Source organism: Mustela lutreola, chromosome 17 (genome assembly GCF_030435805.1).
Source record: "Mustela lutreola isolate mMusLut2 chromosome 17, mMusLut2.pri, whole genome shotgun sequence".
In the NCBI taxonomy this organism is placed as follows: Eukaryota; Metazoa; Chordata; class Mammalia; order Carnivora; family Mustelidae; genus Mustela; species Mustela lutreola.
In genome coordinates this window covers 20,546,401-20,567,464 of record NC_081306.1, presented here as the reverse complement: position 1 = coordinate 20,567,464, position 21,064 = coordinate 20,546,401, and the positions used below count along the sequence as shown (strand labels likewise).

The 21,064-nt window shown below is 47.3% G+C and overlaps 1 protein-coding gene across 2 annotated transcripts in view; it reads right to left on the bottom strand.

The window, feature by feature from the left end:
• Positions 1 to 254: 254 nt before the first annotated feature.
• ADCY9 (adenylate cyclase 9) overlaps positions 255 to 21,064 on the bottom strand; it is a 116,208-nt gene continuing 95,398 nt past the window's right edge. For both annotated transcript variants that reach the window (XM_059155344.1, XM_059155343.1), the window contains exons 6-11: positions 18,820 to 18,922; positions 17,705 to 17,913; positions 13,758 to 13,917; positions 12,653 to 12,801; positions 10,003 to 10,044; positions 255 to 4,701 (exon numbers count right to left, since the gene is read on the bottom strand). In XM_059155344.1, coding sequence (XP_059011327.1) covers positions 3,513 to 4,701; positions 10,003 to 10,044; positions 12,653 to 12,801; positions 13,758 to 13,917; positions 17,705 to 17,913; positions 18,820 to 18,922 — 1,852 coding nt within the window. In that variant the 3' untranslated portion in view covers positions 255 to 3,512. The remainder of the gene's footprint in view (positions 4,702 to 10,002; positions 10,045 to 12,652; positions 12,802 to 13,757; positions 13,918 to 17,704; positions 17,914 to 18,819; positions 18,923 to 21,064) is intronic.

Below are 21,064 nucleotides of genomic sequence, written 5' to 3'. Positions count from 1 at the left end.
TTAAAGTTCCATATAAAAATAAAAATTTTCAACCGAAGTTAACTGTAGCAAATATGTCCATTAGACAAAAAGAAACCACATACATAAATAGGATAGTTTTTTTTTTTTTTTTTTGTCGTCTTGTTTTTAAAGTCATAATGTGAAAGAAAGGCAAATCTTCTTATTTCCAGCCACAAATCGCAGGGAATGAGGAATGCCCTAATTTCTGAAGTGCAAACTGATCTTTTCAATGAGGAAATACCAGGCATCAAATATTTAGATTTTAGAATATTTTAATATCCATTTCTTGAGTGGATGCATTCTGAAATAATTAGAATTAACAGTTTAAAAAGAGCAGAGTGAAGAAAAGATGGAAAATGCAAACAGTTGGTTCTCGTCAATTTCAGGTTCTAGGCATGATGTGATTTTCTGAAACAACCAGCCAAAAAACGCTTACCTCAAAAATCTAGAAATGCAGACGCAGACAGATCTTTGGAAACTACACATTGTTACAGTCCACGTGGCGGGAAGCACGCGGCCCTCTGGCTCTCAGTGTCGTGAGCAAATGCGCAGGTGCTGCCTTCGAGAGCAGTCAGTGTTAATGGAGTCGCGTGCAGGTGTTGCATAATCGGTTGACTCTTCAAGCTACTTAAGGGCTTCATAACTGATTCTCTACATTTGTTTGCACTGGATAAAATTAGGTGTGCTTGTTTATATATATATACATATACATATACATATACATATACATATACATATACATATATGTGTATATATACGTGTGTATAATTCGATCTGACTTGGGGCCAAGAAGAAAACAGCAATTGCAACTCAAAGCGGTTATTTACACACATTCAGTTCTGAAGTATTGCTTCCTGACCTAAGTTTGTAAGAGGTATTGCCTCTGTGAAGAGCACGTCCGTCGTACTGCTAGCACTTGAACCACTGCTCAGGGGCCTGTCCTCAGGGACTCTGTTCAGGGCCAGTGGAGCTAGAGGCAAGGCATTTCCGCGGCACAGATTCTGTGGTCCTGCGTTGAGGTATGCTTCAGGGCAGGAAACTGGGAAGGACCCAAGCCACGTAGTGGCTCAGCGAGAACATCTGTACTGGTGATTTAGGAAGGCTCGGGGTGTTGTGTTGTTTTGTTTTTTAAAGACAATTTGGAATTCTGGGTGAGCCAACCATCAAAGTCTCCGATGTGCACACTGCTGGACCAGATCACCGGGCGTTCAGACCCTCTCCCTAAGGTCCGTGGCTTCCCAGAGTCAGGAATCACAAACACTTTTGCAGGAAGGGAAGGGAAAAGAGAATGTGCAGGGGAGGAAGCATGTGCAGAGATTAACCTTGTGGAACAGCAGAGACACAGGCAGCCCGGCGGCAACCACCTGGCCCCCTCACTGCCAGAGCTACAGAGCCTGAGGGCAGAGGGCAGAAGGAGAGCCCCACACTCCAGTACATGCCTTAACACTGATGGGAGAAGCCCCTAACACGTCCACAGTCCCTATGGACAAGGACAGTGTCGGGTAGTGTTTTAAAATAAAAATAAAAATAAAATCTCTGTGGTTTCTTAGAAGAATACATTCTTTAGAAGCAAGAGGTATTGTCACACCATCCTTCCTCCAGCATTGGAAGACCAACAAACTGACAGTAAAGCCTGAAGGAAGATCTTAGTTACTGAGAATGCCTCGACTCCCTGGGACGTCAAGATCTTGGCTATGGCTGCATTGTTGGGAGGCAACTCCACGTGTGTTCCCCCACCCCGGGAAACTGGCCCATCAGAATCCATATTTTCTGATCCCAGAAATGGCAGACTCTAGATGAATTTGGGGAAGGGGGAGACTGATAATGTGACTTGATGTAGATGTGACATTATACAAAGATTTAGCAGCGAAAAGAAAATGCACAGGGTGTGCCGGAGAAGACCTTAAACAGAGAAGGAGCTAGTTCTCAAACTATCCTGTGAACCGTATGCTCGAGTCACCTTGAAAGTAACTTTGCCGATGACAGGGCAAAACGGGCCTGAGTTCAATTCCATGTACATTCCAGACTCAATGTGGCCAAACGTCCTCACAGGCAGGATCAGCAACAAATAACCACCACAAGTGATTTCCTTCAGGTTTCTTCTACTTGCCCTGGCTTGACACCTCCTGTACATGTGGCTGATTCTGTCTCTACACAGCAGGAGGAGGCCAGCTAAAGAGGGCTGGGGTTCAGCAGGTTCACGCCTGCTGCACACCGGCCCTGCACAAGCCAAGAGTGGGAGAGGATGAGGGAATTCTCGGGGGTGTACAAGCCAAAGCCGCTGGCACTGCCTGCCCACCACTGCGCTTGGCCCCGACCCCCTGCCTCATGCAGGGCCGGGCTCTGCCTCAATCCCTGCCGTGGGGAGGCCCCAAGGGCACAGATCCGCAGCCCACAGGACAGAAGTGTCAGTGCCCAAAAGGTTTCAGAACCACGGCTGAGAGCATCTCTGTCCCTGGGCCATCCCAGGGCACGCTGGCCAGGCCCGGCCAGGCCTTGCTCAGCCCCTGTGTGGAGTGGTGGCCCAGAGCAGCCAAAGCACTATCAGATATCTTCTCATGCTTCCACTGTGCCCCCTGCAGACCCCCCTCCCCACAACCCAGCCTATCTATGTCCCTTTGCCGGAAGGACCTGGCTGCTGCTCCCCACAAGACACACATTCCCTGATAAATAAATAAATAAATAAATGCAACCCTCAGACGTTTATTTTGAGTTTCCCTCTCCGAGGATTCAGCTTCAAAGACAAACCCCTTCACTCCCAGCTGGAAGACTCCTTGGTGTCCAGGGCAGAATGAAACACGGCTCCTAAATACCTTGGACCTGGGTACACAAGCTCTGCTACTGGCTAGCATCTGCAATCTTGGCCTGCACGAGGAGGAAGCCCTGACAGCCCAAGGCCCCAGGTGCTCTGGAAGGTGCAGGTCGGGGCGGGGTGGGGGGGCGCGCATGGGCTGTCCTGGCTGGCGGCTGCTTGCAGCCCACGGCCCCCCACCTCCCCTCACAGTGAGTTACTGGCACTTGATCTCAGATTCATGAATGAAAGTGTGTGCGTGTACATGTTTACACAGAAAGGTCAGGTCACTGGAAAACACTAGCATGTATACAAGAAAAAAATGCAAAAACATTGTACTAGCAAAAACAAAACAAAACCCCAAACTGCCTTGTGAGAAAAAGCAATAAAATGATATCTTAACCACAGCTTTCATTTAAAAAGTCCAGCAATACCCCATGCCACGATCTCCATGGGCCACCTCTGTCCCCAGACGCGAGGCCACGGTCAACCCCTGAAGGCACTTGTTCTCCACGCTGCTGACGGTCACACCCAGGGGATGGGGCTCCAGGGGAGAAAAAGCACAGAGACAGATGTATGTGGCGCACGCAGACGTCAGGGCAACGACCACGCGGTGCTGCGCCCGGCGATGGAGGCTGTGGTGCTCGGGACACACAGCAGGTGAATACAAACTCGATTGTGTTTCAAGGAACAGAGCACCGCGGCAGCGACAGGCGCTGCGTCACACGCTCTTGGAAACGTTGAGCCTGGTGAGTTCACTGGCTTCTTCCATGCCTACTTCTTCACAGTCGCTTTTCTCTATAGCTTTGCCAAATCGAGACCTCTCTTCGGGTTTGACGGGCTCCTTCCATGGCCTCTTAGAAGAGAGGTGAGTGTCCTTGGCCTGCATGTTGTTTTCAGAACCCAGAGACGTCTTGTCCGCGTTCTGTACAGAAGGCACCAGGTTGGCGATCTCGTCCGTGGGAGATCGCCCGATGCTGCCGTCCACCTGGACTCGGATGTCCGGGGAGATGGACAGCTGGTGCTGCGGCACGGCCCCGCTGTCCATGCACTTTGGGTACAAGTAGGTCTTCATCTGGCCCTTGCCCTTCACATTCACTGTCCCCCGGTAGTCGAAGTCGTAGCCCATCTTGCTCAGGACGCGGTAGCTCTCCTCACTCACCTGGATGCGGCACTCCACCCCCGTGCTGTCCATCCTGCTGGCGATGTTGACGGTGTCGCCCCAGATGTCATACAGCAGCTTGGTGGTGCCGATGACCCCTGCTGTGAGTGGCCCATGGTTGAAGCCGACCCTGAGCTTGAAGTTGAACCACAGCATGTTGCTGTTGAAGTCGTCCACCACACGCATCATCTCCTTGGCAAACTCGAACAGTACCTGCAGGTGCTCCTGTGGGTGGCCACCATCCTGGCACTGGGCGCCGTTCAGCCCCGATGCAGCCATGTATGTGGCCCCTATGGTCTTGATCTTCTCGATGCTGCTGTAGCCTGGCCTGCTCAGGAGCTCGTCGAAGTCCCCAATGAGCTCGTTAAGGACCCGGTAGCACTCCTTGCCCCCTTCGTAGTTCTCCTCGTAGAACTCACTGAAGTTGACGATGCTGGCGAAGATGACACCTCCACTGTCATGGTTCTTGGAGTAGGTCTGGGAGACCTTCAGCTGCTCAGCCACGTGGTAGGGGATGATGTTCCTTAGTAGCCAGTCGGCTTGGTCCCTCATGCTCTGGATCTTGGTGCGGTGAAGATCTGCCTCCACGTCCCCATGGTAGTGCAGGCGGTAGCTGACCTCGAATTCTCGATTCAGGAACCAGACCAACAAGAGCAGGAGAAAGAAGACCAGAACCACCTCCTGGCCAATCAGGCTGGCTGTTCCGCCACCATGCGGCAAGGAACTATTGCACGGATTCCCCTCAGAACTGGAGAGCAAAGAGAAGAGAAAGGACGTACCTTCTTAAGTGCATCTTTTAAGGAAGAGGTTGCTGCTCAGGGCTTGCAGGTTGTGAAAGAGACCAGCTACCTAGCCTCTGCACCAAGTCCTGTGGAGTTCAACTTGTCAGCAACCTGCAGCCGCAAAGCTACCCGATGCCATTTTGGCTGGCTGAAGGGGTGCCGCGATAAGACTGATTGTTGTAACTGATTTCTAAGTAACTACTTGGTGACTGCTTTTTCAGGAGCTGTTAGCTCTTTGATTTTAAAAATCTTTTTATTTCCAACAACCTTCTATTTCGAAAATTCGGAACACTATAGGAAAGTTAAGAGACTAGTAATACGTTTGTACGCCCTTCTCCTGGATTCAACAATGGCTGACATTTGGCTGCTTTGCTCCTTCCCTCTGTCAGCACACACACGTGCACACACAGCTTTCCTGCTGAACATTATGAGATCATGACACTTAGATCCTGAATATTTCAGTCCCTATCTCCTCAGAAATAAGGACATGTCCCTATGTAGCCACACTACCATCATCATACCCAAGAAACTTAACATTCTCTGACACACTTACTTTTTAGATTTCTAATCCAAGTTTAGCTCTGAAAGATGTGTAATTTTACAAAGAATTAGTGTAAGTTCTATATTGTCTATTTGTATAAAAGTCCACGAATGTACCATTACCCTCTGGTAGGTTAGTTTTGTTTTGTCAACATCATTTAAGACAATGTTAACATTTTTACAAATAATAGGTGTACTTTTCTTTTTTTTTTTTTTTTAAGTAGACTCCAGACCCAGCATGGAGTTCCATGCAGGACTTGAACTCACAACCCTGAGATCAAGACCTGAGCTGAGATCAAGAGTCGGATGCTTAACTGACTGAGCCACCCAGGTGCCCCAATATGTATGAAGAGTAGCACCTTGTGAGAAATTCAAACAGCATAAACAGTAGTATAAAATAAGTATCTTTCCTGTGGGAAAGTTGTGGTTTTCTTATGGGTTGCAAGAAACTCTAATACATGCATGTACTCTAACAATCAGGTTCCAACCCTGGGCATTTGGGCTGTGCCCATCCTTCACCCCCAGGGAATGCCACTGTGCCAACCCTGTGCATAGGAGGGAGTCGGTCTATGGGATAAACTACCAGAGTTGGAACTGCTGAGTCACGTCGACTACTGCACATTCATGATTCCAGTAAAAATTTGCACATTGCCCCTCTCATTTCTGTTCCCTCCAGTAACAGCCTGCTTCGGGGGGGGGGGGGGTAGGACAGTGCTGACCAGCAACAGCTGTGACTGAAGATTAGCACAAATGCAGTCCCTTGGAAAGCTTCTTTTTTAGAGCTAATTTCTCCACTCAATAGTACTACATTTTCATCAGAAGAAATTTAGGGGAAAATGCAGAAAGAAGAAAAGTTTCCTCCACTATTGACCATCCAGAGGCCATCACTGTTAACAAGTGTTGGGTTTCCTTCTTGTCTTTCTTCTGTTTATAAAGCTGTGACTGCTCTGTTCATATAAATTCTGGGCCCTGATGTGCTTCTAAAGCACATAGAATGGGCTTCTAGATTTTACGTGGCAATGGGTCGAGTCACTGTATAAATTATATATAAAATGGATGGATCCTCAGTTTTGATATCTCCATGGCACCAAAAACTTAAGGACATTATAAAAAACAATGAACTTGACCAATCTGGCCATAATGGTCCTCTATGAAGTACAGTCACAAAGCCCAGGCCTTGGAGTAAGAATCCCAGGACTCGGGACGCCTGGGTGGCTCAGTTGGTTAAGCAGCTGCCTTCGGCTCAGGTCATGATCCCAGCGTCCTGGGATCGAGTCCCACTTCAGGCTCCTTGCTCGGCAGGGAGCCTGCTTCTCCCTCTGCCTCTGCCTGCCATTCTGTCTGCCTGTGCTCGCTCTCTCTCCCTCTCTCTCTCTGATAAATAAATAAAATCTTTAAAAAAAAAAAAAAAAAGAATCACAGGACTCTGTCCCACCTGGACCACTGCAGAGTTCTGGAACCCTGGGAAAGATTTCTAGGTCTCGACTTCCTCATGTATAAACTGAAGATGGGCTAGAGTATCGCTAAGTGGCCTCAGATTCTGTGCAGAAAAGAGTTATTAACATAGCAGGTCTGAGGCTGTCATCCAGAGAAAGGCCTACTGGCAACAGTGCCCGAGGCTGGCCTCAGGATCTTGGATCTGGGGAGGTAGGCTCCCACTGTGTCTAGAGTGTGCCTTCCTTCTGAGCATCCAGAATTTTGGTCCCTGCAGTAGAGATGCCTATATGACCACCCTCTAATAAAAACCCTAGGTATGGAGTCTCTGATGGGCTCCCTGGTGGACACCATGTCACCTGTAGTGTCCAAGCACACTGCTGGAGGAATTCGGAGCATCCTGAACTATGCCACGGGGACCGGACTCTCGAAAGCTGGCAACTGGTTTCCTCTGGACGCTACCTCATGTATCTTTATTTGCTTCCAATTTTGCTTTGTGTCCTCTCACTGTGACAAATCACAGCCATGAATATGCCTTTGGGTGGAGTCCTGAATCCTAGCGAATTCCCAGTTCTAGGGGTGGTCTTTGGGACCCCTGCCATAACTCGTCCCCTGTGAGCTAGAACCAAAAAATGCCTCTATACAGTAAGACACAGTACCCTTGCTTATTCTTCTGTCATTGAATCAAATGGCAATACATATCACAAATCTCAAGTACTAAACAATTAACTATTCTAGATGACTGAAACAGATTTTTGTCTAGCCCTACATGCCTTCTAACTCGAAGAGAAGAGAAGTGATGGGTGAGCCCATCTTGTTGGATGAGGAGGGACCTTTCTTTCTATTTCTCCAAAGTGGTAACATCAAGGAACCGCCCCCTTTATGCATAGACATCACAAAGGCTTAACGTCATCTTAACAGTCCAATCAGACTTTGCAGCCCTGTGGCAGAAATGGGTGCTGTGTCTGGCTTTCCCCAAGCAGGCTGCTGCTCCTGCTTTCCTCACTTTAGCATGGCCTGACTCTGGAGAGGGGAACAGGCCAGATCCTCTGGACAGAGGAGGGGAATTATGGAACATAGGCCAGTGTGAGACAGAAAGGGAAACAGACTACGATGTCTGTTTTCATCTTGTTTAAAAGAGGAATCCCAATACACAGATTGACACTTAGTGCCAAGGGGCTGCCACACAACAGAGATCTGGAACAAGTAGGAAAGAGAATCACTTCCCATCAATAAACGGTATTTCTCTTTCCACTACAGAAGGAACAAAGATGGGGGTCTCATTCCTAAATTCAAATAGCAAAGGTCAGTTCCAAAAAGAGGAGCTTTATGGGACTAAATGCAAGAGTCAATTTATGACGTGACAGTTGGACATTAAGTCATAATTGGAAGTTAGAGTAAAATATAGTACAATTCATTATCATGGAAAAGAGGGATTAAAACAGAAAAACAGAAAACAAAGACCACTGACAGTCCTAATCTTAGTTAACCAAGATTAACATGGAATTTGTTAACATTTTGGTATATTTCAGTGCCATTTAGAATCTATGCCTACAGATGTGAGGCTGCGGAAGTCACCACGCTGGGACACAGAGGGTACTTCTCGGGTCCCTATTTTCTTGGTCTGAATGGCAGTTAATGGGGTGTGCTCACTTGTGAAAATTCACTGAGCTGTGTTTTTATATATGGACACTTTTATGTGCACATGTTATATATTCGTCAATAAGAAAGTTTACTTTAAAAAAAAGTCAAGTGTTTTATTTTAAATACTATAGTTGTGATCATGATAGAAACACATTTGCATTCTGCCTTTGTTCCATACTTTAAATCTCCTTCCCAGTGTCTACATGTTCACAGAAATTTGATTTTTTAATTGTAGAAACAGAAAAAAAGTCATTCATCACTCTTTACCAGATAACTATGACATATCTTACATTTTATCCATCTATATAATGAACTGCCTAGCTCCAAGACAAACGCAATTTCACATGAGAAGTATTTTTCTTATACCTGCACCATAACAGTGGTAATATTTAAGCATCTGACCACAATGTAATTCATTTTTTTTTATTGGCAACTGAAGTTGCTGATGAACTTTCAGTGTTCATTGTGTTCAATGATTCAGTGTTCAGTGATCATTGTGATCAGTATTTTGGGGCAGGTGGTCTTTATCATATTCTGAATTATCCCCTTGGTAGAGAAGCAAAAATAGAATTATTAGGTCAATGATTATGAACATTTTTGCAGATCATCAAATTACTTTCCAAAACTATGTGCCATTCTGAAAAGTACTGAGGCCTGGCAGAAAGAGTGTGCCTGGCGGTGAGGGAGGCCAGGGTTTAAACCCTGCTGATCACTAGCTGTGTGACCACAGACAGCTTCCTTAACTTCTCTGAACTTCAGCTTCTTCATCTAGAAAATGGGGACAAAGTCACCAAATGTGTCAAGTTATTGTGAGAAATAAACCACATGTTATAAGTGCCCGGCAGCTTAACAAAATAAATCCCCAACCAGGGGATGAACGCACCAGCCCTTGCCTGTGCTAGGTAATCACAATCTAACATCCTGAAGGTAAAAGACCAAAAGGATTTTGTAGTAATTTAAATGTGCAATGACTTCAGTAATAACATATTTAGCTTCTCCCTACATTTCATCTTGTCAGGTTTTTTTCCTTTATTTATACAGGTCTTGTTCAGCTCTTCATGTAATGGCCCAGAGGTACTTTTCTGCGCCGCTCAGACTCCCCACAACCCCCACCAATGTGTCGATCAGTCTTTGTGCATGCGTGGTTCTATTTATTGTTTGTAAGACTGGAAAGTTGTCTCTGTCTTAGAGTTTTGCAAACCAATTCCGTTTTTTCTAGATTTATTTACAGTTTTATATAATTTAAAGTTTGTTTCTGACTCCTCAGCTTATATAAATTTTAGTTTGATGATTACAGTAAAGCAAGGGTCTAGCATCTATTATTTCAAATTTCTAGTTAGTAATTTCAAAATATTTTAGGGAATTAAAATATGTACTTTCTTAGATTTAAGATATTTCCTGTGTAACATGCTGATGTTGTATATGAAATTCAGCCCAATCTAGTATGTTCTTAACCACCATTCATTTTCTCAATAAGGTATTGTAACTATGAGCTGGTATTTCAACAAGTAGGTACTTTCCACTTATTCTTTTAAGAATTACATAGGATTCTTTTATTCAAGATATGCTTTTTAGGAAGCTGAGAAGAACACAGTGCTCATACAATCAGCCTTGTTTGTTCAGATACAGGCATAAAGTTAAAAGCTTACCTGAAATTCTGTCCTGCATCAAGGTGTGAAATTACTATGGAACTGAAATTAAAATGCAGAAAAATATTATTATAAAAAGCAAAGAAGGAGTTAAATAAAACGATACAGTAGATTTCTCTTTTTTTTAAATGTGAAGATCAAGTCAGACAACTAAAGATAGTTAATTCTTTATTATAATTTGATATCCTGTGCGAATTAAAAATCAGAGCAGAGACAGTGACGCAGCCAGCAGGACCTCATATCAGGGAGGGAGGCACCATTTCCAGAGAGCAAAACCAAACAAGAAGTTGCGAAGGCATTCGCGTGACATGAGGACTTTCCCATGCAGTCCCGCAGGCTAGAAACCAGTCATGATCAACAGCGATGCCCACTGACAGGACTGATTTAGAAAGGAACTGCTAGAGATGCTGGCTGACCTGAGAGGCTGGACTTTGCTCCTCGTGTGCCCAAAGCAATCGAATCCCCATTGTGGGGCATGGAAACCACACACAATAAAGAACTCTCTCGGTGTTGGGGCAGGACCCGTGACATGCGTTACCCTTCCCACACACGTCACGGCTTCTTCTGGGGTCCTCTTGCACCCAGCATCCTCCCAGATCACTAAGTCGGCCTCATGCCCCAACACTTCCCGGTCTACTAGATCCATCTGCCCTCTCATTGCAAAGGGGGACCTTACAAAGCTTCTGCAAGCACCTCCCCTAGGCAGCAGAGGTGAGGGGATGGCTCAGAGAGGCTTTTAGCATCACAGGGGGTGTTAGATGACTTCACAGGAAAGGGGGGAAAGCAAGAGTTACAGCACCGATGCTGTTCTGAGGCCGTATGCGTTCTCTCTCCCTGCCCAGGCATGACTGTGACACTGTTCCTCTCCAAGTGTGTGCAGCCCTTCTTTTATTTCCAAGTCCCTCTTCGAGGTTCACCTGGTTCTCGGAAGTCCCCTCCCCTACACATGGGGCCTCTCTGTGTTTGTGTTCATCCCTCCCCATGCTTCCTACCCTGTGAGGCTCAGCAGGGACAGCAGGGTGGGTGGGCTCAAAGGATTCTGTGAGCAGGGAGAAGTACTACGTGAAGGGAAGATTCAACTGCAGCCCAAGACCTGCTCTTTGAATTCTGGACAAAGGTGATAGAATTGGTCCCTTGTCACTCTGGTCCCTCCAGATCCATGTGGAAAACCCCCACAACCAGTGACTGAATGACACTGTGAGTGGCTGAGGGATATCTGTCATGGTTCTTTTCTTTTCTTTTCTTTTTTTAAATCTGTGTTTTGTTTTGTTTTGTTTTTAAAGATTTTTATTTATTTATTTGACAGAGAGATGCCATGGTTCTTTTAAAAGGTTAAAAGGCAGACTGATGAATCTCATGCTCCTGGGAAAGAGCCTCATAATGACCCTAATTCCAGATGGCCATACCTTCAGGAAGGGAAATGTACGCTTTTTTCTGCTTAAAGTAATTTAACTATTCATTCAAGTTTCCTTTCAAATGCTGAATGACAGTTCTGCTTAAAATTCCCTTCTGATCTTAATTTGCAGAAAACTTGAATGTCTTTGATGTTATCATTATTTTATTACGTCTAACTGAGGAGAAGGATGCTTACTTTGTCCATTACCAACTGCTGCTTTGGAAATACCCAAAAATACACTATGGAGCTTTAATATTTGATACTGTGACAAACTGGATCATCTTCTACTTCTGAACTTATTAAAGCAATGGTTCTTAGCAATGATAATACCATTCCTGGGGGCATTTTGAAAATGTTGGGGCTCCTGGTTGTCATAATAGTTTGAGGAGCCAGGAATGTTCGATGTCCTGCAAGTCACAATGAGGGAATGCCCTGTGTCATTCTGAAATATCCCGCTAGCCTAAACCCATGGTAATTATAAAAAAGCAGTTAGCATGTTCTAATAGTAAAATGTTTTTACAATTACCCAAAAAAGCTCCAATATTTAGGATGTTTTAAATATAGCACATATCACAGTCATCTTATATATTTTCATTTTTTGTAGCATGATAGTAAGAACCACTCCTGTCCCTTGGGGCCTTTCCCACAGACCCCTGCTTCTCCCACGCCATCCCATCTATGCCTTGGCATCTCCCGGTGATAAGGTTTTGAAAGCCATTTGAATACCAGAGACTGAAAGTGTTCTTCAATATATGGAACGACTTCAAGATTTCCAGTGACTAGTCATTACTCTATTTCACATAATGCCACACATGTCACAACAGTGAGTCAGTATTCATAAATAAGGCCTAGGCCACTACCGAGAGCCTTACCTCCTCAGTTCCTCTCCTTCAGCAACCTGCAAACTGTCTGGTTGTATTACCCTTACTCAAATGAGGTTAGAACCAGCTTCCTCTTTACCTTCTTGGGTCTCCCTATATCTCCCTATATCTCCCTATATCACCCGGGGATGTCTATATGCAAATAGATGTTATGTCATGAAAAACTATTTTCTTTTTTTTTCATTTGCATATTAGTCTTTGGACTTTTCATGAGGATGTTGGCATTGTGTATGTTGAAAGTTACATCATGTTGTGACAGTATCTGGGAGGGCAGAGAGAGAGGGCATTGGCACAGATTTGAAAAACAAGCGAGGTCAGGAAAGGTGTCCCAGCCAGCGAGGACAACAGATGCAGAGCACAGTGGCAGACCTACCTGTCAGGGCACAGGGAGATGCAGAGCAGGAGTAGGGGCCCCGCCCCGACGACTGTGGCTAAGGAGGACCTCATCCAGGAGCTGAGCTGGCAGAAGTTACAGTAGTGCACGACGGTGATCAGGACGGCTGAACCCATGAACACAGTGACCTGCCACAAGGGGCCGGTGCAGTTAGTGACCCATCCCGCCCTTGCCGTGTGGGCTCCATGCCTCACTTCCAGCTGAGTATGCTGACATCAAAAGATTCACTTACTTACCTTTCTTTCGATATAAAAATACCACAGATATTGCAAAGTATCTGGCCATTTCAGGGACAGATCATAAATCATAGGGTTAATCACCCAGGGCTTTAGGCAGCAAGCTCACGCTAGCACTAAAACTCTCCTCCAGATGTGTCCAGACTGCGCATGTCATTCCAGAGGAGAGGGAAGGTAGGCCACCTATCTCAACGCTGCCACCATGGAAGTGGTGACCTTTACAAAGCCTTCCTTCAGGCATCCTGCTACCTGCCCGCGGAAATGTCACTTGGGTGTTAAAGTATCAAACGCAGTCAGCCTGCCTGGCAGCTCAGGTTACACTCACTTTCACCAAAAACAGAACTTTCCACAAGGGCATTAATTCAGTCTTTGTGGGGTTTAACTCAGAATCTCCTTCCCTGATCAACAGCAGCTGACCCAGATGCCAGTCACCTAGCTGTGCCAGCTCGATAGGTAAGTACCGTATCTTGTCTGGAAACATGGGGCAGACGCTGCTTTGTAAAATGCATGGGAAAATACCTGGTTTGGAGCTCGGTGAGCAGGTGAGGCTGGAGAGGGCACATGGGAGCTGGGCAGGGCAGCATCGTACCCACCTCTCCCTGACTGTGGTCAGCGATGGGCTCGAGCGTCTAGATGGGTCACGTGCTACCCTACCTGCCTACTCCTCTGTCTCAGGCAAGACTTTTAAGAAGAAAAGCCCAAGGTGGTGACAAAGAATTTGTACCTCTTTAAAGGCCTATGTTTAAATTGTCCCAAGTCATCAAGCCTATTAAAAAAAAAAAAAAGAAAGAAAAAAGATGAGGGAGTCCTGAAGAGCCCAGAAACAAAGTCACTGGGCCTTTACTTACGTGTATGTTTGTCTCAAATTCAGAGGTGACGTGTGAATAGACCGCAAGAGCAGGGAGTGACACCAGGATGGCCCCAATGAAATGGCGTGGGAGCCAGCCAGCTATCCACTCCAGCAGGCGCTTTGTACAAGCCATCACGTCCTCCAGGAAAAACACCATCCTGGGATGAGGAGGGAGAAAGGAGAAATGGGGTGTCTGTGGACAGGTCAGCCTGCTGGGGAAGTTGAGAGTTGGGGGACACCCACCAACTCTCACCTGTGTGACCACTGGGTGTGTGGGGGCCGGTGGAGCCCCCCGCCCCACTTTAGTCGGCAGCAAATAAGTGGGACTTGCTCGGCTCAACATACCTTACTTTAAGGTCATCTGCTGCATATAGACAACACGTGTTTGTACAAAGCCAAGCATGAGCTTTTGCAGGTCTCAAAGTAGATGTGAGAACTGGGCACGCAAATGTTACCAGGCCCCTCAGAAGCCACTCTTGCTGTCACAGGCTGCTGAGGCCCTTTGGAGGCATCTGGGAATCTGGCAGGGTCTTTTGGTTGTCACAGGGACTGAGGGGTGTGTCTAGCTCCTGGTGGGCAGGAGCCACGGATGGGGGGGTGGTGCACACCGAGACACACAGGACTGCCACATGCCCTCTAGACACCCACAGATGAGCAAGCCCTGCTGCCAATGACCTCAGCCCAGAGTCTCATGTCTCGATGCTGCTAACACACACTGATCTTCCAGGAATGAACCACTTTGTGAAGTGCCCTTTGCGTTGGGGCCTCAGCAAGGCTCACTCAGCATTTCAGAAATCATGCCACAGGCGGCAACCCAGTGCTTGTGCCACCAAGCCCACACACCGCAAGTGGTCCTCATTTGGAGCCGTCTCATTTGTGCAACCGTATGCATGAGGACAAAGCTGACGACTCTGTTATGACTTCCCCAGTGGTGGCATCCTGGCAAAAATGAGGTGCAGCACTACAGATTTTATTTTAAATTGCTCTCTAGCTCTCTCTCCTTCACATTGGGAGTGACAGCATTTCGACTCCTGAAGCTGTGTGCGTAAGTAGGCTGTATCTCAGGATCATCATGTGGCTATCACAAAATAATTATCATAAAGAAGGGGGAAGAAGTGCATGGGGCTGAGAAACACTGTTCAGAAGGAAGAACAGTGTGGCTAAGAGAGGGGCCCTGGGGTCAGCAGGGGCCAGTAACTGGATGCCAGCAGCAGGAAATGGAAGAAAGGGTACTGTGGTTCAGCTGGGCAGAGACCCAGGCACACAGACCCTCTCTGAAGCCAGGCACCCCGGCAGGGGGAGAAGGGACAGGCACACTGTCCCCACCTCTGGAAGTGACAGGAGCTGCCACTGAGCTTCAGCAGCACAAGTTCCCCTCAAGGGTGGTTGCCACACACCCAGGTGCCTGCACCTTCCATCCTCGACACCTGCAGTGCAGCGACCACTGGCTACAAATGCGTGATCACCAGGAGGAAACCGTAGATCTCAGCCATTTTCCACATGGAACCAGGCCCTGACCCTTTCAGGGCCTGGATGGTTCTGACCTCCTGACACTTAACGGATAATGGAGTCCTGGGAATACTTCCAAGAATAACCACAAATATGCTCAAAGGCAGAATTCATAAGCTCCATGAGGAGACAGAGGAAGCCAAGTTCCAACAGGGAGAAGGCAGGACTGGAAGGCCCCCACGAAGGTCTCCAGGACGGCAGAGCTCTGAGGATGAGACCCACTATTCCCACACCTCCCTGAACTCAGCACAAAACGAGAGGAGTGAAGGGATGGGCTGTGAGTCAAGATGCACGAAGGGCTCTGGAGGAGGGGCAGCTGCAGAACCAGCCCCCCAGGGCTCCTGCATACTCTGCACCATAGATTCCTGTTGACCTGGGACCCTACATATGTCCTATGCGTGGTGACAGGGAGCTCTGTCACGTTCCCAGCCCCTCCCAGGCTTTGATGATTTGGGTAAAGTGAACTTTTAGTCACACCAGCGGTCACTCAGGAGCAGCTGCCACCTCATTTGGAAGGTGCTGGCTGAGCACATGGGTGTGACATGGCGACACACACCTGGGTGCGTGTCTCCGTGGCCTGGAGCGCTCTGTTTCTAGGCTAATGCCAGTCCGGAGACAGACTGGCATTAGCCCAGACTCTGTAGAAGTGGGTCCAAAGGAACAGGGAACAGCGGTGTAAAGGGCTTTTGAAAAACGTATGGAGACAATGCTAGTCTCTGAGAGAGCCAGAATCCTATCCAACTGTAGGCCCTGCGTCAGACGGAAACCTGGACCCAGAGCAGGGAGAGTGGGCATGAGGAGACTCACTGCCCAGGGGTGCCGGGTTTTCTTTGGGGTGATAGAAATGTTCTACAAATTACATGGTGAAGTCTGCACAACTCTGTAGGTTTACTAGGAATTACTGAACTGTACACTTACAAGAGTGTATTTCCTGTATGTGAATTATATCACAATAAGGCTGATTTTAAAAAGGAAAAGACAAACTAGGGGCCTGAAGATGCCTTGGTTTGGATTTCCCCAGAAGCAGAGCTGATTTGAGAGTGGGTACCAGGCAGCTCAGCAAGGGTTGTAGAGCCGAGACTCGAGGCACAGACCCATAGGAAAGGCTGTGTTACAAGGAGACCTATGCTGTACACCACGCAGCTCAATACTGGTAGGAAATTTGGGTAAACAGTGAGGATGCACCCTGCAGTTATCTTAACCTGGAGGAGGCACAGGGGCCAAGTGTGAAGCCTTTGGCGACCGGAAAAGACCCTCTGCAAAGAGCCACAGGAATGGGAGCAGGGGTGGGGGGACGAGGGGAGGGCAATCCAGCCCATATAGTTCGAAGTTGGGAGGGGAAGGGGGGACTAGCATTCAGAAGTCACAGGGCAGACCGGGGCTGTTGTTTCCTATTCTGGGGTGTTGGGGAAGGGAGGCAGAAACTCGAGGTCAGTGCCCTTCTCCCCGTTTCTGTTTCACCTCTAACTTCCGGAGGCAGTCCAGGAGGACTCCTGTTGAGATGGACAGGGCTGGACAAAGGAGATGGTCACTGTGCCCAGGAGGCAGATGGGGGTGTGGGGGTTGTGCATGTGAATGGAGTATCTTGTGCACTCACACTTAGTCAGAAGTACTCAGAGCAGCTGTGAGCTTCCCTATGTGCAGGACTGAGTGGATCGTGAGGGCCTACCTTCCCTGAGGGGTCCCCACTGTCTAGCCAGGCCTTCTGTCCACTTCTAAATGGGTTGCTGGTCTCTTACTGAGCTTACATTCTAGGTATCAGACCTCACCACAGACAGGGAGGAAGCAGGACTGGGAGGCCATCTGCACATTCCTCTCCCATCCTGCAGGCTCCCTCTCACTCTGGTGTGAGAAGGGACAGGTGCTCTTCAGAAGGGAGAAGCTTCACATTTTCATGAGGTCTGACTTATCTCCTCTTTCTCTGACTACTCATGCTTTTCAGTCATAGCTAAGAAACCACTGCCTGACCCAAGCTCGTGGAGACGGACACCTACAATCCTTCTCAGGGTTTCAAGTCTTGCTTGCACATCTGGAAGGGGCACCTGCTGATCCATCAAGGGCTCCCTGTATGCTTCCATTCTGTTTCTCTTCCCTTTCTCACCCCCTCTCTTCCCATTTGTTTTTTTTTAAGTCTCTAAGGGGGGGAGATCCTGGGACTGGTTGGCAGCTGAGGGGCTGCAAAGGACACTGACTCTGTGGCAAAGAAGGTGTCCACCTGTGCGGAGGGCCGGTGTCTGTGAGAGAGGACGCTGAGCAGCAGAGCTGGGGGAGGGAACGAAAGAGGACTGGGTCACCTGAAATGAGCTTGCGGAGGCCTCTGGTGTGGGGAGCCAGGTCCACAGAGCTGCCACCAGACTGCACAGCCATTAGCTGTGGAGCCAGCAGAGGGAGCTAAAGGCTAAAATCTGGAACAGAGCTGAGCAGGTAGGCCCTTACCTGATGGATACCACGAGGGACAGCACCTCTAGCAGCAGGGCAGCGCCAAAGACTGCCAGGGCGGCAGGTGGAGGAGACATGGAGGCAGCCCCATACTTCAGAAAGCAGGTGATGGAGAGAATCAGAAACACTGTTGTTGAAAGAAACACATCCAGCAGGGAGCTGAAGGTGGCACTGGCAAAAGTCTTCACGGGAGAATTCTTTATAACCTGTTTGGGAAAGGAGGGGTGGTGGGAGGCATGAGCAGAAGCTCCAACAGGTGGCCATGGAGTAGGATTTTGATGGAAAACACAGCAAACATTTGTGGAGCACTTGCCCATCCTGGACCTAGCACAGGTGGTAAGGGCTTGAGATGGGCCGCCATCTCTCCTATTCCATTTAACAATGAGGAAACAAGGCACAGAGCAGTTAAGAAATGCACAAGGTCACACAGCAAGCTATTATAGACCAGTGAGTTCTCAAACAGATTATATCCTGGGCCTGAAAGCTGGGTTATGGACTCTGCATCTGTAAAAGCCATTGCACAAAAGCCATTTTCTGGAAGCTTCCAGTGAATGGTTGGGTCCCAGGTTCAGGGTGTGTGAAAGCTGGCTTCGTGGCAGAAGTAACAGGCAGGCCCTGAAGCAACAGCAAGTGAAGCATGGGTATGCAATGGATAGTAAGAGATGCTCATGCCTTCACTCAAAAGCCTGCTCTGGGCCTGGCTCTGTGTGGGGTGCTGGAGGCAGACATGAAACATCGCCCTCGGGAGGCTCAGAGCCTAACAGGGTACAGACAGGGTCTGGAATGTCAGGGTGGTATGGTAAATGTACAGAGCCATGCACGTGGTGTTAGGGAGTCACTGGGAAGGAGGGACAAAATGAGGAGAGCACGGAGCAAAGGGGCCTGGAAATGACAGGCCAGTGACGTCAGACTGGCACTGAAAGGGGCACTGAATGATCGGGGGTCTTCTTCCCATGTGGATTTGGGGTTTACAGATCATGGGAAATCAGTATTAGCCTTCATTTTCCTATCACTCGAGGAGGGGAAACAAGGCTGCCGAAGCACGAAGCTGACTGTGAACTACCGGGTACAGACAGCAAACTTCTTCTCTAGATGTAGAAGGGGAAACACACCTCTTCTTGATAGCTGGTCCTGTAGGATCGCTCTAGCTCCTGATCCAAGAAGTTCAAGCTGAACTGATTGATGGGTGGCTTGAAAAAATAATCTTTCATCAGGCTAGGAGAAAGAAAACATGGGGGTGATCAGCGTGGCGCAGTCACTGAGCTCTCTCTATTGGCAGACTCCAGTCAGCCTCCCAGACACCACTCCCAAAACACGTCACATGGCCTGCATCTGCGAGTCACTATGTAAAGATACTGCTTGACCCTCCTTGGGAACATACGTCTGGAAGTGCTTTGTATTTTCAGAATACACGTTATGTTTCCTCTCCACTGAAGCAGGACCGTTTGCAGTCATTACAGCATACGTCATGAACACCATGCTTCTGGAGACATCCTCCAGTGTCTGTGGAAGCCGGCAGCTCTGCCGTGCTAGGAAACCACCGCTCTGGAGGACCAGACATCCCTGCACCGAGGACTTAGGCTGATTCCAAGGCTACTGATGGAGACCTAACTCAGAGCCACTGTCCAGTCATTCAGAGCACTGACAGTAATGACCACCATCAGAGCTGACAGGTCATTATCACAAAACTGTTTAGAGTCACCGTACTTGGAGTGCTATTGTCACTTATGCAGACTGCGTGTGAAACCTGAAAAATAACACTCAATGATTTTAATAGCAGAGACATCAAACCTGCTTTATGTGACTCTTTCATTCTTTTATGGTTGCTAGCAAATAGTAGTATCTTTTTTATAAGGCAGGAAATTTAAGAGAGTGTTAACATGATTTCAGAAGGCAAATACAGCCATGGAGTGTAGTCTCTCTCCCTCACACAACAACGCCTGTAATTACATCAGATAAAATAGTCACTCCCCTGTGCCTGACACACAGGGTCCCTGCAGCCCAGTGGACTCTCTGTGACTAGTGTGCCATACCTCACTATGCTCTCAGATTCGGAAGAGAGAAAATTCCATCCTTGAAGGCAGATCCCCATCTTCCCTTCCACCCAGCAAGTGCGGACAGAGGGAAAACCAGCATAGCAGCCGTACAGAGGGCATGCAATGGCCACATGTAGCTAAACACCGTGCTGTTCTTCTGAAATTAATATTGACAAGTCCCTTTTCTGGGCACAGAGATTAGCTCCTTTTGGGCCAGTCCTCTCTGAAGTAACAACAGAAAACTCTGGGAAAGATGTAAAAATGACTCGTAGAATGTACTGGAGACTGACCAAAGGAGGTAGGAAATGGAGGAGAGTCACTCCTGGAAGAAGGGAACAGCACCAGATTAATTTTCCATGTTTTACTATTTTTCTTATTGCTTGAAGATAGCCATTAGTCAGCACCACGTGCAGGACAGCTAAAACTCAGATGGAAAAGCCACAATCTCCCTGGCTTGGAAAATCAGAAAATAATGTTTGGGGTGTCCACAGTTGGAAAATGAGGTTGAAAATCCCAGAAAAAGAAAAAAAGGGGGGGGATCCCCAAATTTGTCATGTGAGCTCTGCTTGAATCTCTGGCTGACCCCTCAAATCTGCATGAGCACAGCAGACTCCAAGAAGCCTAATTAAGGCTTTAAAAAGAGCAGCAGCTGCCTATACTGGGGGAGACGAAGTTTGCTGTGGGAGTTTATGTAAGTTAACTGCATGTTAAAAAAACAAAGAAACAAAATATTGACACTCTTCAGAGCAACATAACAGAATCCAGAGTTTCTAAGCACCACACAAGCCAAATTTACACAACATATAAAGAAACAGGAAAATGAGATCCAACTCAACAGAAAGGCAGTAAGTGGAGACAATCTGAGATTACCAAGAGGGTGGTATTAGAGGTCAGGGTCACAATGTATGCCAAGGTAACACTAGTGAAAACTACAGCATAAGGGGTGGGAAGTGAATAATGTTTCTACCCAGGTACAAGATGTCTACATTTCAAGTAAAATGATACAAGGTTGCCTGGCAAGCTCAGTCAGAAAAGCATCTGAATTTTGACCTTGGGGTCACAAGTTCAGGGCCCACGTTGGGTATAGAGATTACTTACATAAACAAATAAGTAAACTGAAAAAAAAAAGTGAAATGATTCAATGTTAATAATAGGAAGACTATAAAAAAATTCAAGGATGCCTATCTCTAAGTCCTGGAGCAACCACCAAAAAACAAACAAACAAACAAACAAAAATCCATAATAACGCGAAGAAGTACGGCTAAAAATCCAGAAAATATATACAAATGGAATTTAATGGCAGAGACTTTTAGAATGATTT